Source organism: Heloderma suspectum, chromosome 11 (assembly GCF_057233095.1).
Source record: "Heloderma suspectum isolate Gila_16-S chromosome 11, 16-S_ref, whole genome shotgun sequence".
NCBI classification, from domain to species: Eukaryota; Metazoa; Chordata; class Lepidosauria; order Squamata; family Helodermatidae; genus Heloderma; species Heloderma suspectum.
The window spans coordinates 7,070,033-7,087,370 of record NC_139468.1 but is presented as its reverse complement, the minus strand read 5'-3'; the positions used below and the strand labels follow the sequence as shown (position 1 = coordinate 7,087,370).

The following is a 17,338-nucleotide window of genomic DNA, read 5'->3' as shown; positions in this document are numbered from 1 at the left end:
CAATTGACTTTCCATGCTATCGGGAGTATTCCGCTATTTCTGTGTGGACATGTCACTACATTCCATCCACACCCTTGGGTGTAACACAGCTGCCACGAGGGAGCCATTTGAAGTTTAACACATACGCATGTAACCTTTGCAGTAGGCACTGTGTGATGACCCCCATTTATTTGTTTAATCAGTCTTTTAATTAGCACTGAACTGCTTTTCCACCTATTTTTGGTGGAAAGGGAGTCGTTACACTCGTTTATTCGTTCAGTCTCTTCCGACTCTTTGTGACTTCATGGACCAGCCCACGCCAGAGCTTCCTGTCGGCCGTCGCCAACCCCAGCTACCCCAAGGTCAAGTCCGTCACCTCCAGAATATTATCCATCCATCTTGCCCTTGGTCGGCCCCTCTTCCTTTTGCCTTCCACTTTCCCTAGCATCAGCATCTTCTCCAGGGTATCCTGTCTTCTCATGATGTGGCCAACATACTTCAGTTTTGCCTTTAATATCATTCCCTCAAGTGAGCAACCTGTCTTTATTTCCTGGACTATGGGCTGGTTTGATCTTCTTGCAGTCCAAGGCACTCTCAGAATTTTCCTCCAACACCACAGTTCAACAGCATCTATCTTCCTTCGCTCAGCCTTCCTTATGGTCCAGCTGTCACAGCCATAGGTTACTACGGGGAATACCATTGCTTTAACTATGCAGATCTTTGTTGTCAGTGTGATGTCTATGCTCTTAACTATTTTATCAAGATTTGTCATTGCTCTCCTCCCAAGAAGTAAACGTCTTCTGATTTCCTGGCTGCAGTCAGCATTTGCAGTAATCTGAGCCTAGAAATACAAAGTCTGTCACTGCCTCCACGTATTCTCCCTCTATTTGCCAGTTATCAATCAAGCTGGTTGCCATAATCTTGGTTTTTTTTAGGTTTAGCTGCAACCCAGCTTTTGCACTTTCTTCTTTCACCTTCGTCATAAAGTGTCGAGGGCTCCTTGGAGGTCTCTCTCAGTCTAAACCAGTAGCCAAGTCCAGACACAGACAAAGGAATTCCTTTCAAAGCTTTATTCTTCTTTTACAACTTAACAACTATACCGATTGCAACTAGATCTGAGCAGCACAGTACCTATGCCCTAAATTGGAACAGTTGGTCCCTGTTTGAAAGGGAATTACTGGCAGACCCCTGAACTTAAGGACTAGGGAGAGTCCCTCCCCTTTTCCCTTGGAGCCTCTGGGCGCAGCCGTTGTTTGCGTGCCAACCTGGCACTTCGCCTCCTTTCCGCGCCCTCCATCTGGCACCGCTCTCTGCGTCTGCGTTGCGCATCCACTAAGTCTGCTATCTGTGCTTGGTCACTCCCTGGACTGCTAACTAAACTAGGAATGCTGGTGGGAGGAATCTCCGTCAGCTGTTGGTCCTGGGAAAGAGGAGTGCACTCCTCTCCCAGGAGCAACTGCTCTTCCTCAGAATCAGAACTACTCTGGGATTCTATGGGCTCAGTGTCCACCCTGACATAAAGTTCCTCAGCTCCTATAATGTTAATTTTTGCAATATAGTGTTACACTGCTATGTCAGTATAATACGATAATCCTAATTTTTGCCATTTTTTTAAAATACCTTCTGGTCACCACCATATCACCAATATGGTTAATGGTAGTGACTGGAAAGGAGTTTTTAAAAATCATTTTAAAAAATCAACATTATGACAGTACAGTGTTAATGTTAAGTAAAAGGTAGATTAAAAAACAGGCTCATAAAATGGTGTAGAATGCAAAGGCTTTCCTGCTAAGTCTGTCCATGTCAAAACCCCACCCTTTCCAAAGATGGAAAAGTACCGCTAAAGGCCTCTACACCTGTGGAGATGGTACTTCTCTTATGTTTTTCTTTTAAAAATCAGGCTTTCTGTGGTCTGAGAAAGGATGGATGGACCCTAGAAAAATACAGGATGACAATTATTGGCTGAAGGCATTGTGTGGATGCCCCATGAAAAAGTGAGTGAATGAAGCATAGGAATTCCACACTAAACACTTACTGTGGAAGCACCCACAGTGAGGGTCTAAATCAGGGGTAGGAAATCTCTTTCCCCACCCCCAGATATTTTGGATGACAACTCCCATCAGCCTCAAGCATCACAGCCAATGGTAAGGCATTACGGGAGTGGTAGTTCAAAACATCTGGAGAGCCCTTCCTGGAACTCCTGTGTTGTCATGTGTGTGGTGTCTCAATCACACAGGTAAGTCATCAAACGGGAATATACTGTGTTTCTACACCTGCAAACAATAGCATGTCACTCCAAGCAAATCTCATTGCTACTCAGCTGAACAATCTGCACTTAGTCTCAGATGTGACGTGGTTTTGTTTTTCTATCAGCCTTGTGAAGCTAACGGGTCCTTCATGAAAACCAAAGAGAACAGATGAGACTTTCCAGTTACCGTTAAATGCATACCATACGTCATTTCTCTGATGGAATTTGGAATGTGTTTTTCTACAACACTAGAGAGACTCTATCTAGAGGAGTATGCCGAAGGCAGCGTGAAGGCACATTCCAGACATTTACAATGTACATCCTCTACCTGGGTAGATTTTTAGACCGCCACACTAGGCTTGGATAAACACAACGCTTCCACATAACTGACTAAAACAACATTGCTTGAACACTGACTCTCCTTGTCTGCCCAAAGCTGCCTTCCCAGAACCGGATGCCCTCCAGATGTTTTGGACTACAACCCCTATCAGCTCCAGCCAGCATGGCCAATGGTCAGGAATGCTGGGTTCTGTAGTCTAAAACATCTGGAGGGTACCAGGTTGGGGAAGGTTGTTCCAGAGATCGTTCCAGGGTTGTTTCCCTAGAGATCTTGTTACTGCAGTTTATATATACACTTTGTCAGATGCATGATACTATGCTACATTACGCCCATAATCTAATTTTAGCTGGGCTTACCTGAGGCATTTTGGGTCTCCTGAAGAGGAAAAGGGACACTGCCTACATATCTGAACATGGGAGATGATGATCCACTGAGAAACATTCTTTTACAAGCCATGTTGAAATTACCAGGAACTGTGAAAAAGTGTAAGAGTTTTTGTGGAACTCCCACTCATTTCTATGTGGCTCGCTTAAGAGAACTTTCCAATGAATTGTGACCCATGTGAATTAGTGGCTCAGATAGGAGGGTGGTTTGCAATTTGGCTTTCCTCCCTCAGGTATTAAAATGTTTTAGACTGTCCCCGTTACTCGATTGTGTGATTTGTCTCCAGTTTCAACCTACCCACCGTGCAACATGTAAAACGCCATGGCAAAAACTGCCTCACCCACTTGATGAGATGCTGAATGCAACAATTCAAAGTGTGGAACAATTAGAGGCTGGTTTACACATTCCATACATTTAAGCACTAAAGCTTTTCCCGGGCAATACCATTTTAGATGGCGTGTCAGAACGGTTTGCAATTTTGAATGATTCCCTCATTAAAAAAAAAAACAACTCCTCGGCACAGAGAAATCAAATATGTCAGGGCAAAAGGCTCAGCTGAGCTTTTGCCATGACATGCTAGTTTACTACATGCGAGAGGGGGGCTTGAGGGGTTTTGTTTTGTTTTTTTACAACAGGAGCCATTCAAATAGACACTCTCTCCCATGTGCAGGCTGAACTGGAAGAAAAGCTTTACCAATTGATTCTGCTGAATTTACAAACGAGTTAGAAAACACTCTCTCCCTCAGGGGTGGGCAGACTTTGGGCTTGCGGGAACTGCTTTATTTTGCATTTGAAACTTGAGCTCCACCAACTGGAGCCAGATGCAAACTAGTGGTTCAGAAAGGTAGGCAGAGAATTGAGGTGCCACTGAGCATATGCAGAGCTCAGCAATTCTTTGTCAGTACTAGAACTTGAACTCTCTCACACACATCCTTTTGCACACTCATCTACTCCCGTTTCCCCCCAAGGTTTCTTGATTTTAGCAGCCTAATTTAGGAGGGGAAAAGCGTGTTTTTTTGCAAATGTTAAGCCATTGGGAGTTGGAGATCCTTGCTGATCTACTGCAAATCACCCAGAAATCTAACAGGTAGATCCCGATATACCTTCTGCATACACCTGCTCTACATCAACCACATAATGTCTGTGCCACTTGTTGGGGTTTTGATATAGCTACCCTAGCAGAGATAGTTTCAGTTCATGCCACCGTTCCTTAAGCTTTCTTTTCGTATGGCTGGAAGCAAAAATGTGGTTGATGGCATCATAGGAGAGGTCCCATATCTGCACTTTGGAGAGCTGAAATGTGTCCGCAACCAGCTGGTACTCCCGAGACAGGTCAGTTGCAAAAACGCCTTTATCGTCAGTCTAGTGGCAGAACAAATTGTGAAACGGTAAGTGTTAATTCTTTCTGCTTTGAACACTAAAATAAGACTGCATCACAGAATACTTCCCCAACCAACAGCTGTCTTCTGTCCAGAGGTTTTCAAACTTCCTATTTTCAAAGAACATTTCACAGCTGGCTGGGGCATGCTGGGAGTTGTAAGCTTTTTTCTGTCCAAACGTGCATAGGATTGCGCCCTAAAGAGGAACTGCGTGTGTAACGGTAGTAATCTATCAACGGCACTTCTCATTGGCACTAGTCACTATACGGAACCTTATATCACTGAATACCAGGGAGAGCTGCTCGTCTCCTGCTTATGGGCTTGCTAGAGGCATCTCATTAGCCACTGTGGGAAACAGGATGCTGAATTAAATGGACCCCTTGATCTGATCCAGAAAGGCTATCCTTGTATTCTTAAGGTGGGTCTACCAACAGCTATTAATCATGAATAGCAATGTCGGAGAAATCCATAACAGATTCAAATTATTTCGGATTTTTATAAATCCAACATGCAGGTTCTGCAACAGATCGTTTTTTCCAAGTAACACAGATTCTGTGGATTTGCGGCCGTTTTTTAACTTTTGGGAGGGATTTGCACAAATGCACACTTGTGGAAGTGTGCACTGGCATAAATGCACATTTGTGCAAATGTGCATTAGTGCATATCCACATTTGCAAACAAACAAAATTACCGTACCAAAAATCTGATTCCATCAATGAACGAATGAAGGACGCCTGACCATCCATGAAACACAGAGAGAACGGATTTAACAAAATCCAAACATCCTTAATCATGACAGGTAGATAAATCCTCCATGTGCAGGGGCAGTATACCTGTGAATAACAGCTGCTGGAAATAACAGGAGAGGCAGATGCCTTCATGCCCAGCTTATGGTCTCCCTGGAAATATCTAGTTGGCTACTGTGAGAAGAAGGAATATGCCCCTTGGTCCAATACAGCCATGCTTGTATTCTTATGACAGAGAAGCCAGGCTAAATCTGAATGACGTCTCCATATTGTTTTTGGAAAGAGGTTCCACCCCCGGGTCTTTGCGCCCAGAAAATAAGAACTGCCTTACACAAAGCACGGTGGGATGGCCCATATTGTACCAAAACCCGAAATGGTGCTGGTTGCTCGAAGGCACTGTCTGACCCTTGAGGTTTGACGTCAGGCAGAGTTCTGAGGAAGCAAACAGAAGTTTGTATCAGAGGGAATCGGGAGTGGATGTGAGCAGGCCATCCAACTCCTTTGCCACAAAACAGCTCAGGAAAAGGAACCATTTTGTCCTGATCTTCAAACCAAAAAATCAAGGTCTAAACCAGGGGTGATGAACCCATTGGAGGCTGGTGGCTCCGATGTCAGTAGGGTAGTGAATCCGCTCTGGGTTTCAGTCATAACCAGTCCGAGCTCTAAAGGAGCTATCCAAGGTAGCATTCTGACTGAAACCCAGAGTAGATTCACCGCACAACTGAGATCGGAGCCACCAGCCTCCATTGGCAGAACCTCAAACTTGGGGCCCCACTCCAGCCTTCTGGAGTTCCCTAGACGACCATGCACCCTTTCCCCTGACCACCATTGATAGTTTCCCAGCTTGTGTGCAGTCTCTCCCTGTTCTAAAAGGTTGCAATGCCTCTCCTAAGGTTTAGTTGCAATAAGAGCTTTAAGTTCAAAGATGCTGGTATTTCTGGCCTCACCCATTTTGCTTTCAGCTCCACTCACCACTAGAAAGTGGCCCCCGAGAGCTTCTCCGGAATGGAATCCAGCCCTCAGGATGAAAGAGGTTCAACACCCCTGGTTCAAATCCTGTCTCCCTCAGAACCTTCTTGGATGTCTGAAGGACAACAAGCCCATACAATTAACTATTTTACCACACATGGGCACTTGATGAATGCTCAAATTCTCCCTACCATTTTGCTGGATGATACAGATGCTAGCCTGGGAAGGAAGACTGAGAGCTGTTTGGTCATCTGTGTGGGCTTAACATGAGATGGTGGTGGCAGTGAGATGTGAGACACCACATAACTAGTCCACCTCATGTTTCATGTGGGGAAGCACTGGTTTGAAAATGCTTCCATGTGAAAATCGCCCCTACATGAAAGAGGAAAGGGTCGAACTAATTTTTTTTTCCTTTTAATCCAACATGAAACTTGTTTGACACGGGGTCGGTTTTCACAGGCACGTGCTCTCAAATCAGTGCTTCCCGTTGTGAATCTTGAGACTGCGTATGTCTGATCCAAATTCCATGACAAAGAAAGATGGAGGAAAACGAGAACCAAGGATGCTCAGCCAGTAGCTGCCATCTTATTTCCCTCTTCTCACCAAGAACAGGCCCTGAGTAGGCCTGAGGCATAGTAGCTGCAACCGTAGTGGTTGTCATGGCAGCAAGGATCGAGGGCTTGTGGCTTTCAGAGGCCACAACAGCAGAGGACAGGTGAAAACTATGGTCACCGAGCTTTTATTCAAGCTCTTTTCTTACCGAGAGGTATGTGGTTTCGCTTAACAAGCTGTACAAGGTCCTGCGAGGCTGGTGATGAAGAATGAAGAAATGTGCCATGTCCGATTCTGTCAGGTGGCAGGCCCAGGAAGAGCCTGGTTTCCTCTTCCCGGTTTGGAATCTAAAAACACGACACGTCAGGCCAAACTACACACTGTGTTAAATGCAGGGTCACATTTAACGTGCCTGGTATTGGTTGTTTTAAAGAAGAAAGGGGTGGGGGGCAATTCAGGACCACAGGGACCGTTATTTATGTTAACGTATTTATTTATTTATGAATCACTCATTTAGATTTATACTCTGCCCCTCAAAAACATTATCAGGGAGGCTTACAATAAAATATTAGAACACCATAAAACATCGCTTATAAATGTATAAACATTTAGTTAGACATTAAAATAATCTCAAAGAGCACATCTATAAAAACAGCAGAAAATAATTAAAATGAAACAGATCAACAACATTTACTCCCCCGCCCCCGCATGCCAAGATCCAACAAAAGTGCTATTCACCATCACAAAACTACTATTTCCCAGAGCAATTTGGGGTCGGGGGGATTTTCAGTGAGACAGCAGCATGGGGGGAAAGGGCTAAACACCCTCCCCATGCACCGCAGTCCCTATCCTGATTAGGTTTGCTTCTGTGGCTACCTTAAAAAAAAGAAGAAGAAGAGACAGACATGTTAAATATGATAACATATTTAATGTAACATGTAATTTGACACAGACACCCTGAAAAAACATTATAATCCATCTTCTCTTGGTTAAAGGTATAACAGAAGAGTACATTAAATGCCTCTTCTGCTATGCTTTATTTGTCCCTCATCTTCATTTGCAGAGGAATAATGAGGAACAAAGAACGCAAGAGACAAAATGTCCACCCTAAAAAGGCAGGGTGGTGTGCCTAACTGCAAGTAGATTTACTCATGGACAGGTACTCCAATTTGCTGTTTCAAGCTGCAAGCTTGAAGAATGAAATATGAATGTCTGGGGAAACAACACAATGAATAATTTGGGGTACTGATGACACCAGATGTGTTAAAAAAAAGAAAGAAAGAAACCATAAAAACCTTTACCCATGCAGGATTCCCATGTGAGAAGCAATCATGTTTTAATTGGATAACAGTGGCCTACTCATGCAGGATTAGGTGATGCTGGCATGCCCATGCTGTGCACATAGGAAAGGGCAACCTGGTTTAAAAGCGATGCTGACTGCACAGGACCCTAAGCAGCTCATTTTTAAAAAACATGGTATTTAAACCTCGCCTTATTACCCCTACAGTGACTGTTCCCACTGTAAACCTCTGAAACTTCAAAAAGTTACCTCTGAAAGATGCAACGACAACATCAGACCTGCTTTTTTGGCTTCCAAAAGAGGCTCCAAAAAGTCTTTGCCATGTCCTGCCTTGAAAGCAAACATGAAACACAAATTGAGCTTTGTAAAAAACAGAAAGGTGAATAAAGAATACTTAGAACCTGAAAAAGACACATAATAGTTTTGGTGACTCTGTGACTTGGTTCGCACAACACACTAACGCACACTCAGTGGTTGAATGCCGGTTGATTTTTGAACCATGGGTTAGCGTTTTGTCTGAATCCAGGACATTTTTCTCAGGGTGGTTTGTTAATCATGCAATGTGGCTTGTTAACCACCCCGAACAGTCCAACAACAAGCCATGGGTTCTCAAGGTGGCTTGTTTGAGAAAAATAAGCCACACCGCATGGTTAACAAGTCACCCTGTAGAATATGTCCTGGGTTCAGACATCACGCTAACCCATGGTTCAACAAACAACCGACACTCAACCACTGAGTGTGGGTTAGCATGTTGTGTGGACAGCCCCAATGTGTGCATGTGTTAAAGAAGGGTTACCGTAGGATTTCCACTAAAGTCAAGGCCTACAACCACTCCATCGGTGGAAAGCCGGAAGTCTTCAGCCAGCTTAACTGTTTCCTTGGCAACTGTCGGCCCCCCTCTTCTATCCACTGATATTAGAAATCTAGAATATAAATAAAAGCAATGGCCAGCAAAACCAATAGTGCAAAAGATGTAGTTAGAAGCAGCCTCATACCAGGTCAGGCTATTTCCCTATCGAACCCAGGACTGTCTACACAGGAAGTACTTCTAAAAGGAAATACTTCTTCACACAGAGCACAGTTAAACTATGGGATTCGCTACCACAAGATGTAGTGATGGCCACCAATTTGGATGGCTTCAAAAGGACATTGGACAAATACATGGAGGAGAAGGCTGTCATTGGTACTAGTCCTGATGTCTCTATGCTACCTTAAGTATCAGAGGCAGTAGGCCTATGTACACCAGTTGCTGGGGAACATGGGTGGGAGGGTGTTGTTGCACTCATGTCCTGCTTGTGGGTTTCCTACATGCAACTGGTTGGCCACTGTGTAAACAGAATGCTGGACTAGATGGACCCTTGGTCTGATCCAGCAGGGCTCTTCTTATGTTCTTACGCAGGCTGGCAGTGGCCCTCAAGCAGAGAAGGGTGTTTTCCATCATCTGCTACCTGATCCTTTTAATTAGAGATTCCAGTGATCAAACCTGGGTCATTCTGCACAGAAAGCACATACTCAGTCACCAAGCTACAGTCTCTCCCATAAGTCTATGACGGCTGCACTCCTCACACCATTTACTCTGGAGTAATCTCATTCTAATTCATTTAAATTTAAACAAGAATAATTTGGGATAACCGCTTTGAGAACTACAGCCTGAATATTTTCACTATAAGTTTTGAATCAAAATTGTTAAGTGCACAAATGAGGTTTGTGATGTTGGGAGTGGAGGTAAACCTGTTTTCCTGCTAAAGTGAACGCAGGTAGCTCTGTGAGGCTACTCTTGCAGAAGAGGCTGGGGAAAGAGCAAGAGCGCTCGACAAGCCCTGGGAATCTTTCACTGGGAATCCAGCCCTACAAATCAGTGGATTTTCTCTGGCTTACAACTTACCTAACATCTATATCCAATTCCTCTTCTTTGCATTGTCTTATACCCTCAAGTACAGCTTCCACGTATGTTGTTTTGGTCATACCTATGAAAAAACACATGGACTACATCTGTATTCATTTCAAGTATAAAGTACACCAGTCTTCCCCAACCTGGTGCCCTCCAAATATTTTTTGGACTACAACTCCCAGCATTCTTGACCATTGATCATTCTGGCTGGGTCTGATGGGAGTTGAAGTCCAAAACATCTGGAGGGCACCAAGCTGGGGAAAGCTGAAGTGCACGCGCACACGCGCACACACACACACACACGCGTGCAGCCAGTGGTTTTGCTTTCCAGTATGGATCAGGATCAGCGGACTGTGGCTATACCCAAATCCAAATATCACTGAACACAGACCTACACCGGGTGTTTTTCAAGCCAGGTCCGTTCGCTAGTAAACAATAATCAAATAAGGGAGGACAGCCATGATTGAACTTCGGACTGGGAAGGGTAGGTCTTTGGACTGGGAGAGGGGGGTTGCATTTCAATGTTTCACTACTCCAAATCCTGGATCCCCCCTTCCTCAAGGTTCTACTTGGGGATGGGGGGAAGCAACGCTTCTTGGAGAGGAGGATTTGGGAAATGGGGATGCCCAGGGGGCAGGGGAGGCAGCAGGCAATTCTTTTTTAAAAGGCAGAATAATTGGTTACCAGTGGCCTGCTCTTCTCTGGGTGTGCTCCTTAGCTCCAGATACTTGACTCCGTCAGCGGCAAATTCCCGAACAACGTCTTTGGTTACCTGAAATTATAGTGGTATTTTGTACCAAAAGGATTCTTGGAGAGTACAGTGACGTTTTTTCAAAGCACAACACCTTGGCGTCAAGGGTAGGCATATTTGGGCACCTGCCAAGGCCCCACACCCTAGCAGGGGGTGTCTAACCACAGCCCCCTGGACTTCCTCTTCTTCACCATTGCAACCAGCTTCTTCACCTGCCTCTCACTCCGGCTCAGACAACAGTAGTGGAGAAAAAGAGGAGCAGGAGATGCCACAGCCTGCTTCCTCCCTGGTTTTCTGTGGTAGCCATGATGAGAAAGAGGAGGGGGAGCAACAGCGGCTGGTGACGATGGTGGTAAAAAAGTAAACTCACTGAGGGAGGGGCCCACTGAGGCTGTTTTGCCCAAGGCCCCTCAGAAACATGAGCAGCCATGAAACTTACTGAGTGACCTTACAGTATTGACTCTCACTCAGCCTAACCTATCTTGTTGCAAGGAAAAAAAATGGAAGCAGGGAGATGTCTGTGTACACCACTCTTGAGCTCCTTAAAAGGAAGGGCAATACAGAAACATAATAATAAACAATGCAAAATAACCAATCAGCCAATGACTGAAGGCTTTTCATCTTTACTAGCCCATAGCAAAAGGCTAATACTCTGAGCGCTGTGTTCACCAGAGCCCATTACACTAAGCTTAACTTACCATTAATATGTCTTCAGTCCTACTGGTAACCTGATGGATGATCTGAAACATCTGAAAACATCTGCGCCAACCAATGGTTGAAAAGACAATTGCATGAAAATGCTAAGAAATTATGTGTGCATTTAAAAACAATCTGTTATTGATTGAACTGAACTGATTGACACGATTTACTATTACTGCGGATATGGATTTTTAATTTTGCTATTTTAATCTTGATTTTAACCATGGTCAATTTTCTGAACATTGCAATGCAAATTATAATGCCTGATAGTCCATTTTATGCAATGAGATGTTGCAAAGGCCTTTGTACACAATAAAGCCATGTTCAGTTCATTCATAAAAGTAAAGAACACAGCAACATACCCCTCAATATTAGCCTTTTCAGCTTCTTCCACTAGATTACCTTGATTTCAAATCAGTTGCCACATTTCCTGCTCCCCACATGCACCTTCTTCTCCTACATTAAACGTTTACAAAAAAGGCATTTCCATGAACAACTGCGCCCTGCAAGAACTTGTTGCAGGATGGCATGCTCCTGTTTAGAATACGCTATTCCATTCTCTCTTCCACCTGGTTTTCCATCCACCTCCATCTGTACTCACTGAGCATGCGCAGCCCTCATTGGGTCATGCGCCTTGGCCAGGGCCCAGTGGAGGCTGGTGGCTCCGATGTCAGTGGGGTGGTAGATCCACTCTGCGTTTCAACCAGAACCAGTCAGAAATCTAAAGGAACTATCCAAGGTGCACCTTGGATAGGGCCTTTAGAGTTCTGACTGAAACCTGGAGCGGATTCACTGCCCCACTTACATCAGAGCCACCAGCCTCCACTTCGCCTCTTTGCCCGACGGGGAAAGGCACGGTGCAGGCAAAGGCGCCTCAACCAGCTGGGGAAAGCCTGTGTGCAGCAAAGCCAGTCCCAAGCTGAAGTGCCAACTGGGGACTGGATGATGCCTGGGGACTGGTCACATACCCTGACTCCATCTGGCCTGCAGAGGGCCAGGTGGGAGTTCTCTCCCCCACACACACAAATGTGTTCCCCACCCCTGCTTTAAGGTCTGCAAATTAAGAGGTTATTTATTTATTTAAAATATTTCTTGGCTGCCTTTGAGGGCAAAAGCCCTCCCAAGGCAGCATGCAACAGTAAAAATCGATGCAGTACTAAAAACAGCAGCAGCGGCAAACATTCTGGAAAACAACAAACACTAGCATAAAACAAAACTACAGCACAGAACTGAAGCTTTATCCAGTCTGATAAAACATAACCAGGGGAAGGCCAGAGTAAAGTAGCAAGAACATAAAAACAGCTAGCCTGGATCAGACCAAGGGTCCATCTCCTCCAGCGTTCTGTTCACACAGTGGCCAACCAGCTGCCCAAGGGAAACCCACAAGGAGGACATGAGTGCAACAGCATCTGCGTTTTCAGAGCCTTCCTAAAAGCCAGCAATATTGGGGCCTGGCAGACCCCCAGTGGCAACTTATTCCAGAGGTGTGGGGCCACTGCAGAAAAGGCCTTTAATTTAAAAAAAAAAACCTGAAAGTTTTATTGTTTTAAATTGTTGCACACCACTTTGATGGCTTTTTAACAAATAAGGCAGTGTACAAATGCTAATATAATCTGCCCTTCCACCAAAAATTGCGGCTCACAGCAGAGTGGGGGTACTCACTCTTCCAGATTTCTTTTCTTCCCCTTGTCAATCATAGTCATTCCATTACTGATCTCAAGATCTGGTTTCTGAGCCATCAATTTCTTCATGGTATCAGAACTGATGGAGCCATTCAAGTGGGCATGCAGCTCCTACATAAGAGGCAAATCAATGTTTCGTTCAGGGGGGTTTATTTCCTGCCTCCCCCATGTTTCATTTGAAGCAATTGGCGGGGGGGAAGTCTCTTCCTAAAAGTTCTCTCTCTTTCTGTAGAATGTATTTCTAATTGCAGATATAACCCAGGCAATGGTGTACAATTCTGGTCACTCCATCTCAAAAAAGATATTGTAGAGCTGGAAATGGCAGATGACAGGAGAGGTTAATCATGATCAGGCGGGCAGAGCACCTTCCCATGAGAAATGGCTAAAGCAGCCTTCCCTAACCTGATGCCCTCCAGATGTGTTGAACATCTATGTGTTGAACTCCTATCATTCCTGTTGGGCAGAGGCTGATGAAGGCTGGGCTGAAGCATTTGGAACTTTTCTGTTTAGCACCAACAGGCTTCCCTCCTGATGCAGATGGCAGCTGGGCAAAGATTTTTGTTGGGACGGCTGCAAGGGGGTGGGGGAAAAGATAGCCTTCCTCTTCCCCGCCCCCACCTTACAGTTCGAAAAGTGATGGGTCGCCCTGTGCCTGCAATTTGCATTTCTAAAAAGGTCCAGGTCACTTAAGAGAGATGCATTTAAGCTCATGTGTGGTTTGCCTCCCACTCCCTGCCTTGAGAGGGGAACCTGATCAAGCTGTGTAAAATAAAGCACAATGTGGGAGAAGTGGATTGAGAGACGTTTTCCTCTCTCTCTCTCTCTCCCTCTCTCTCATAATACTAGAACGCAGGTCCAATAAAACTGATTAGCAGTAGATTCGTGCCAGATAAAAATAAATGACTTTTTCACAGCATGTGTAAATCATGCATGGAATTCGCTGCCAGTTCCAGGACATGTTGATGGCTACAAGCTTCGATGGCTTTAAGGTGGGGTTAGAGTGGGATTAGACAAATTCATGGAGGATGTGGGGTAGGGGGGGAATTCCATCAGTAGCTACTATGTTCCATGCCAGATTACTAAAATAGCCTTCAAAAGAAGAGCCCTGCTGGATCAAACCAGGGATCCATCTAGTCCAGCATTCCGTTCACACAGTGGTCGACCAGCTGCACACAGGAAACCCACAAGCAGGACATGAGTGCAACAGCACCCCCCTGCCCATGTTCCCCAGCAACTGGTGTACACAGGCTCACTGCCTCTGATACTGGAGGTAGCACATGGCCATCAGGACTAGTAGCCATTGGTAGCCTTCTCCTCCAGGAATTTGTCCAACCCCCTTTTAAAGCGATCCAAATTGGTGGCCATCACGACATCCTTTGGTAGCAAATCCCACAGTTTAACTCTGTGCTGTGGGAAGAAGGACTTCCTCTGATCTGTCCTGAATCTCCCAACAATCAGCTTCATGGCATGACCCCACTGGGTTCTAGTATGATGAGACAGGGAGAAAAAGTCTCCTTATCCTCTTTCTCCATGCCATGCATAATTGTGTGCACCTCTGTCATGTCTCCCCTCCCTCGCCTTTTCTCCAAGCTAAACAATCCCAGGGGTTATAAACTTTCCTCATAGGGGAAAGACCAGCTTAGACAGTCTGAATCTGCAGGACTCGTCTTATGTTTTTAACAGTTTGTAATTCAACTGTGTCTCCACATTGGAAGTGACTCAGGGCGCAATCCTATGCATGTTTAGACAGAGAAAAGGCCTACAACTCCCAGCATTCCCCAGCCAGCACAGCAGTGCTGGCTGGGGAATGCTGGGAGTTGTAGGCCTTTTCTCTGTTTAAACATGCATAGGATTATGCCCTCAATGACCCAATCTTGCTTGATTCAGTGATGTGAATGGGCGATCTGCCCCCAGAGAAACCTGACTGGAAAGAGGAGAAGGTGCTAGAACAATGAAGTATGCAGAGAGATCACAGTACGCTCCTTGGTTTAGCTGGGTAATTATTTCTTGCATCACAGCAGCAGGTCTCTCCTGGTACATAATTTGGGGAATCACCAATGTAAGGAAGTTGCTGGGTGCACAGCACAAAGGGGACGATGGCTGAAAGTCCGTGTGGGACCAACGCAGCAGCCCCCATTATTTCTACATCTGAGCGGTCTGTGCGAACCCATCTCAAGCCTTTGGGGCCCCATTTCTGACCCTTATCATCTGGCTGCTGTTGTTCCAGCTTGTTTCTCCTGCAGGCTGCAGCCCTAGCTGTCTGATAGGGTCTACCAGCAGCTGAGCAGTTTGCTTCAAAGTAGCTCGCAAACCAGGGAACAGGAGCAGAGGTTTTAAAAGCAAATACCCTTCTGAAAAGAATCTGCTACCATTTTAATGGACTTTTATGGCCATTCTGAGACAGTATTAGATCAGGATGACTTATATCATTGCTACCCATACTTTTTAACCTTTATATGGAGCCAGCAATATGCTACGGGCTGTGGAGATGCGACGCCATCCCTGCCCAGGAATGGCTTACAACAACCTTCCCCAACCTGGTGCCCTCCAGATGTGTTGGACTACAACTCCCAGAATTGCCCAGCCAGTAGTCCAGCACATCTGGAGGGTACCAGATTGGGGAGGGCTGGCTTACAACATGGGCAGACAGAACATCAATACAGATCTACTAGGAGATCACTTGGATGATTTTGCAGTAATTAGCAAGTGTTCCTGCCTCCCAATTGTTTAACAGCAACAACAAAAAGGTTTGTAGGCTATTAAAACGTTGGCTCTGGAGTGAACCAGATGTAGAGTTGTACTTATATGCAGGGCATCCCAATGTATAGCTCATGGGCTGCAGCAGGTAATTAGTTCTGCCCCAAGCCAACTTTTTTGCACCTGGCTTCATCCCCTACCTCCACCTCCACTATTTGGAGCAAGCCTGAAGTCTGCCCATGCCTGGTTTACAACATCTTGTTGTGAGACTGAAAGTCTGGACAGGAGAGATTTAACAGAGCCAGAAGTGTTGCTGGTGACTCCCTTAATAGCCTAGGCAAAGTTGTCTGAGTGCATCTTTTGTTAGGGGAACTACAAATGATGCGTTTCCATAGGCACTCATGGTTAGATCTTCTGCAGGTCTTTTGGATGGCTAGGGAATATATGAAAGGATGATGTAATCTAGTAGTGTCTGTGTGTGACGAAGCAAATCAGGGTTCTTAATTGTGTGGAGAGCCCCCAACGGAGGACTGTGTGACAAATGCGACAATGGGTGGCTAGAGCACACTCCTCTCCTCCTGTGTTCCTACCACATAGGAAGGACACCTGAAGAGGTATGCTTGCACATTGCTTTGTGAGACAGCAGCCCTAACTTTTTTTCTAAAAATACGATCAATCGATCAATGTACAAATACCTGGGAGAAAGACTGACTTCTTAGTAAACATGTGTAGGGTTGGGCTGGGATTTGAGCGGGTGGAGAGGTTTTATATGTGTGTGTGCGCGCGCGCGCGCCCACACACACACACACACGTATATATTTGGATAGTCTTAATCCACTGTTTTGTTTTTTAAATGTACACTGAATGGTTTTAATCCACTATTTAAAAATAGCTGGAGCTGGTTTGATGGTGTCTGTGCATTTAGATTTTTAGCATCTAAACCTGCTGCTCTGTATGATTTTGCTGCTTTAAGTATTATTTTATATTACTGTCATTATTCGCTTTGGGGATTTTATTCAAGGTGAAAAACGGATTCTAAATAAACACAGAATGTGTGTGCAGCCCTATGCATACTTCCCAGGGAGAGAAGTCCCCCCGTGGGGCTTACTTCCGAGTAACCATACCCAGGGTCGGCCAGTTTTGTTGTGCGCGCGTGCTAACTCCGGGGAGACCAGGGAGACCCGACTAGCAGCGGCTTGGGAAGGGCACCCATCCCGCCAGCCCTCGGGGGGTTCCGCTCCTCGGCTGGGGCAGCCCGGGAGCAAAGGGAGGGGGCGGACGGACGGGCGGGCGAGGGAGTTTTTCCTGTCCCGCGCCGGGGAGAAGGCGGGTAAGCCCAGGCGCCACCCACCAAGGCGCGGCTGGCCGGAGAGCAGAGCGCGGCGCAAGCCTCACCACTTTGGGGAGCCGCTGGTAAAAGCGGCGCGCCGGCTCGGCCCCTGCCGCGGTCTTCGCCGCCATCACCGAGCCTCCCTCCCTCCCGGTCCGGAGAGAGCCCGCCCGGAAGGAAGGAAGGAAGGGAGGAGACGCCTCGCCGCCGCTCGCGCCCGGCTGCCCCCATTGCGCGTTTGCGCCCCGCGTGACGCAGGCCTGCCTCGCCACGGGCCTCCCGGCGCCGCCTCCCATTTCCAAGCCGGCTGCGGGAAGAGCCCCGCAGCGCAATCGTGGGCATGGCCGAGTTGTTGTTCAGTCGTTCAATCGTGTCCGACTCTTCGTGGCCC

The 17,338-nt window shown here is 46.1% G+C and overlaps 1 protein-coding gene across 1 annotated transcript; it reads right to left on the bottom strand.

Moving 5' to 3' along the window:
* Positions 1-1,034: 1,034 nt before the first annotated feature.
* On the bottom strand, positions 1,035-17,104 carry MAPDA (N6-Methyl-AMP deaminase). Its single transcript, XM_084816731.1, has 10 exons — positions 17,013-17,104; positions 12,901-13,031; positions 11,238-11,298; positions 10,473-10,560; positions 9,783-9,864; positions 8,694-8,820; positions 8,147-8,227; positions 6,806-6,944; positions 5,408-5,508; positions 1,035-4,313 (listed from the first exon to the last, which is right to left on the bottom strand). Exons 1-10 carry the CDS (start codon positions 17,076-17,078, stop codon positions 4,122-4,124), a joined length of 1,068 nt encoding a protein of 355 aa, XP_084672857.1. The 5' UTR covers positions 17,079-17,104; the 3' UTR covers positions 1,035-4,121.
* Between the last annotated feature and the right edge of the window lie 234 nt (positions 17,105-17,338).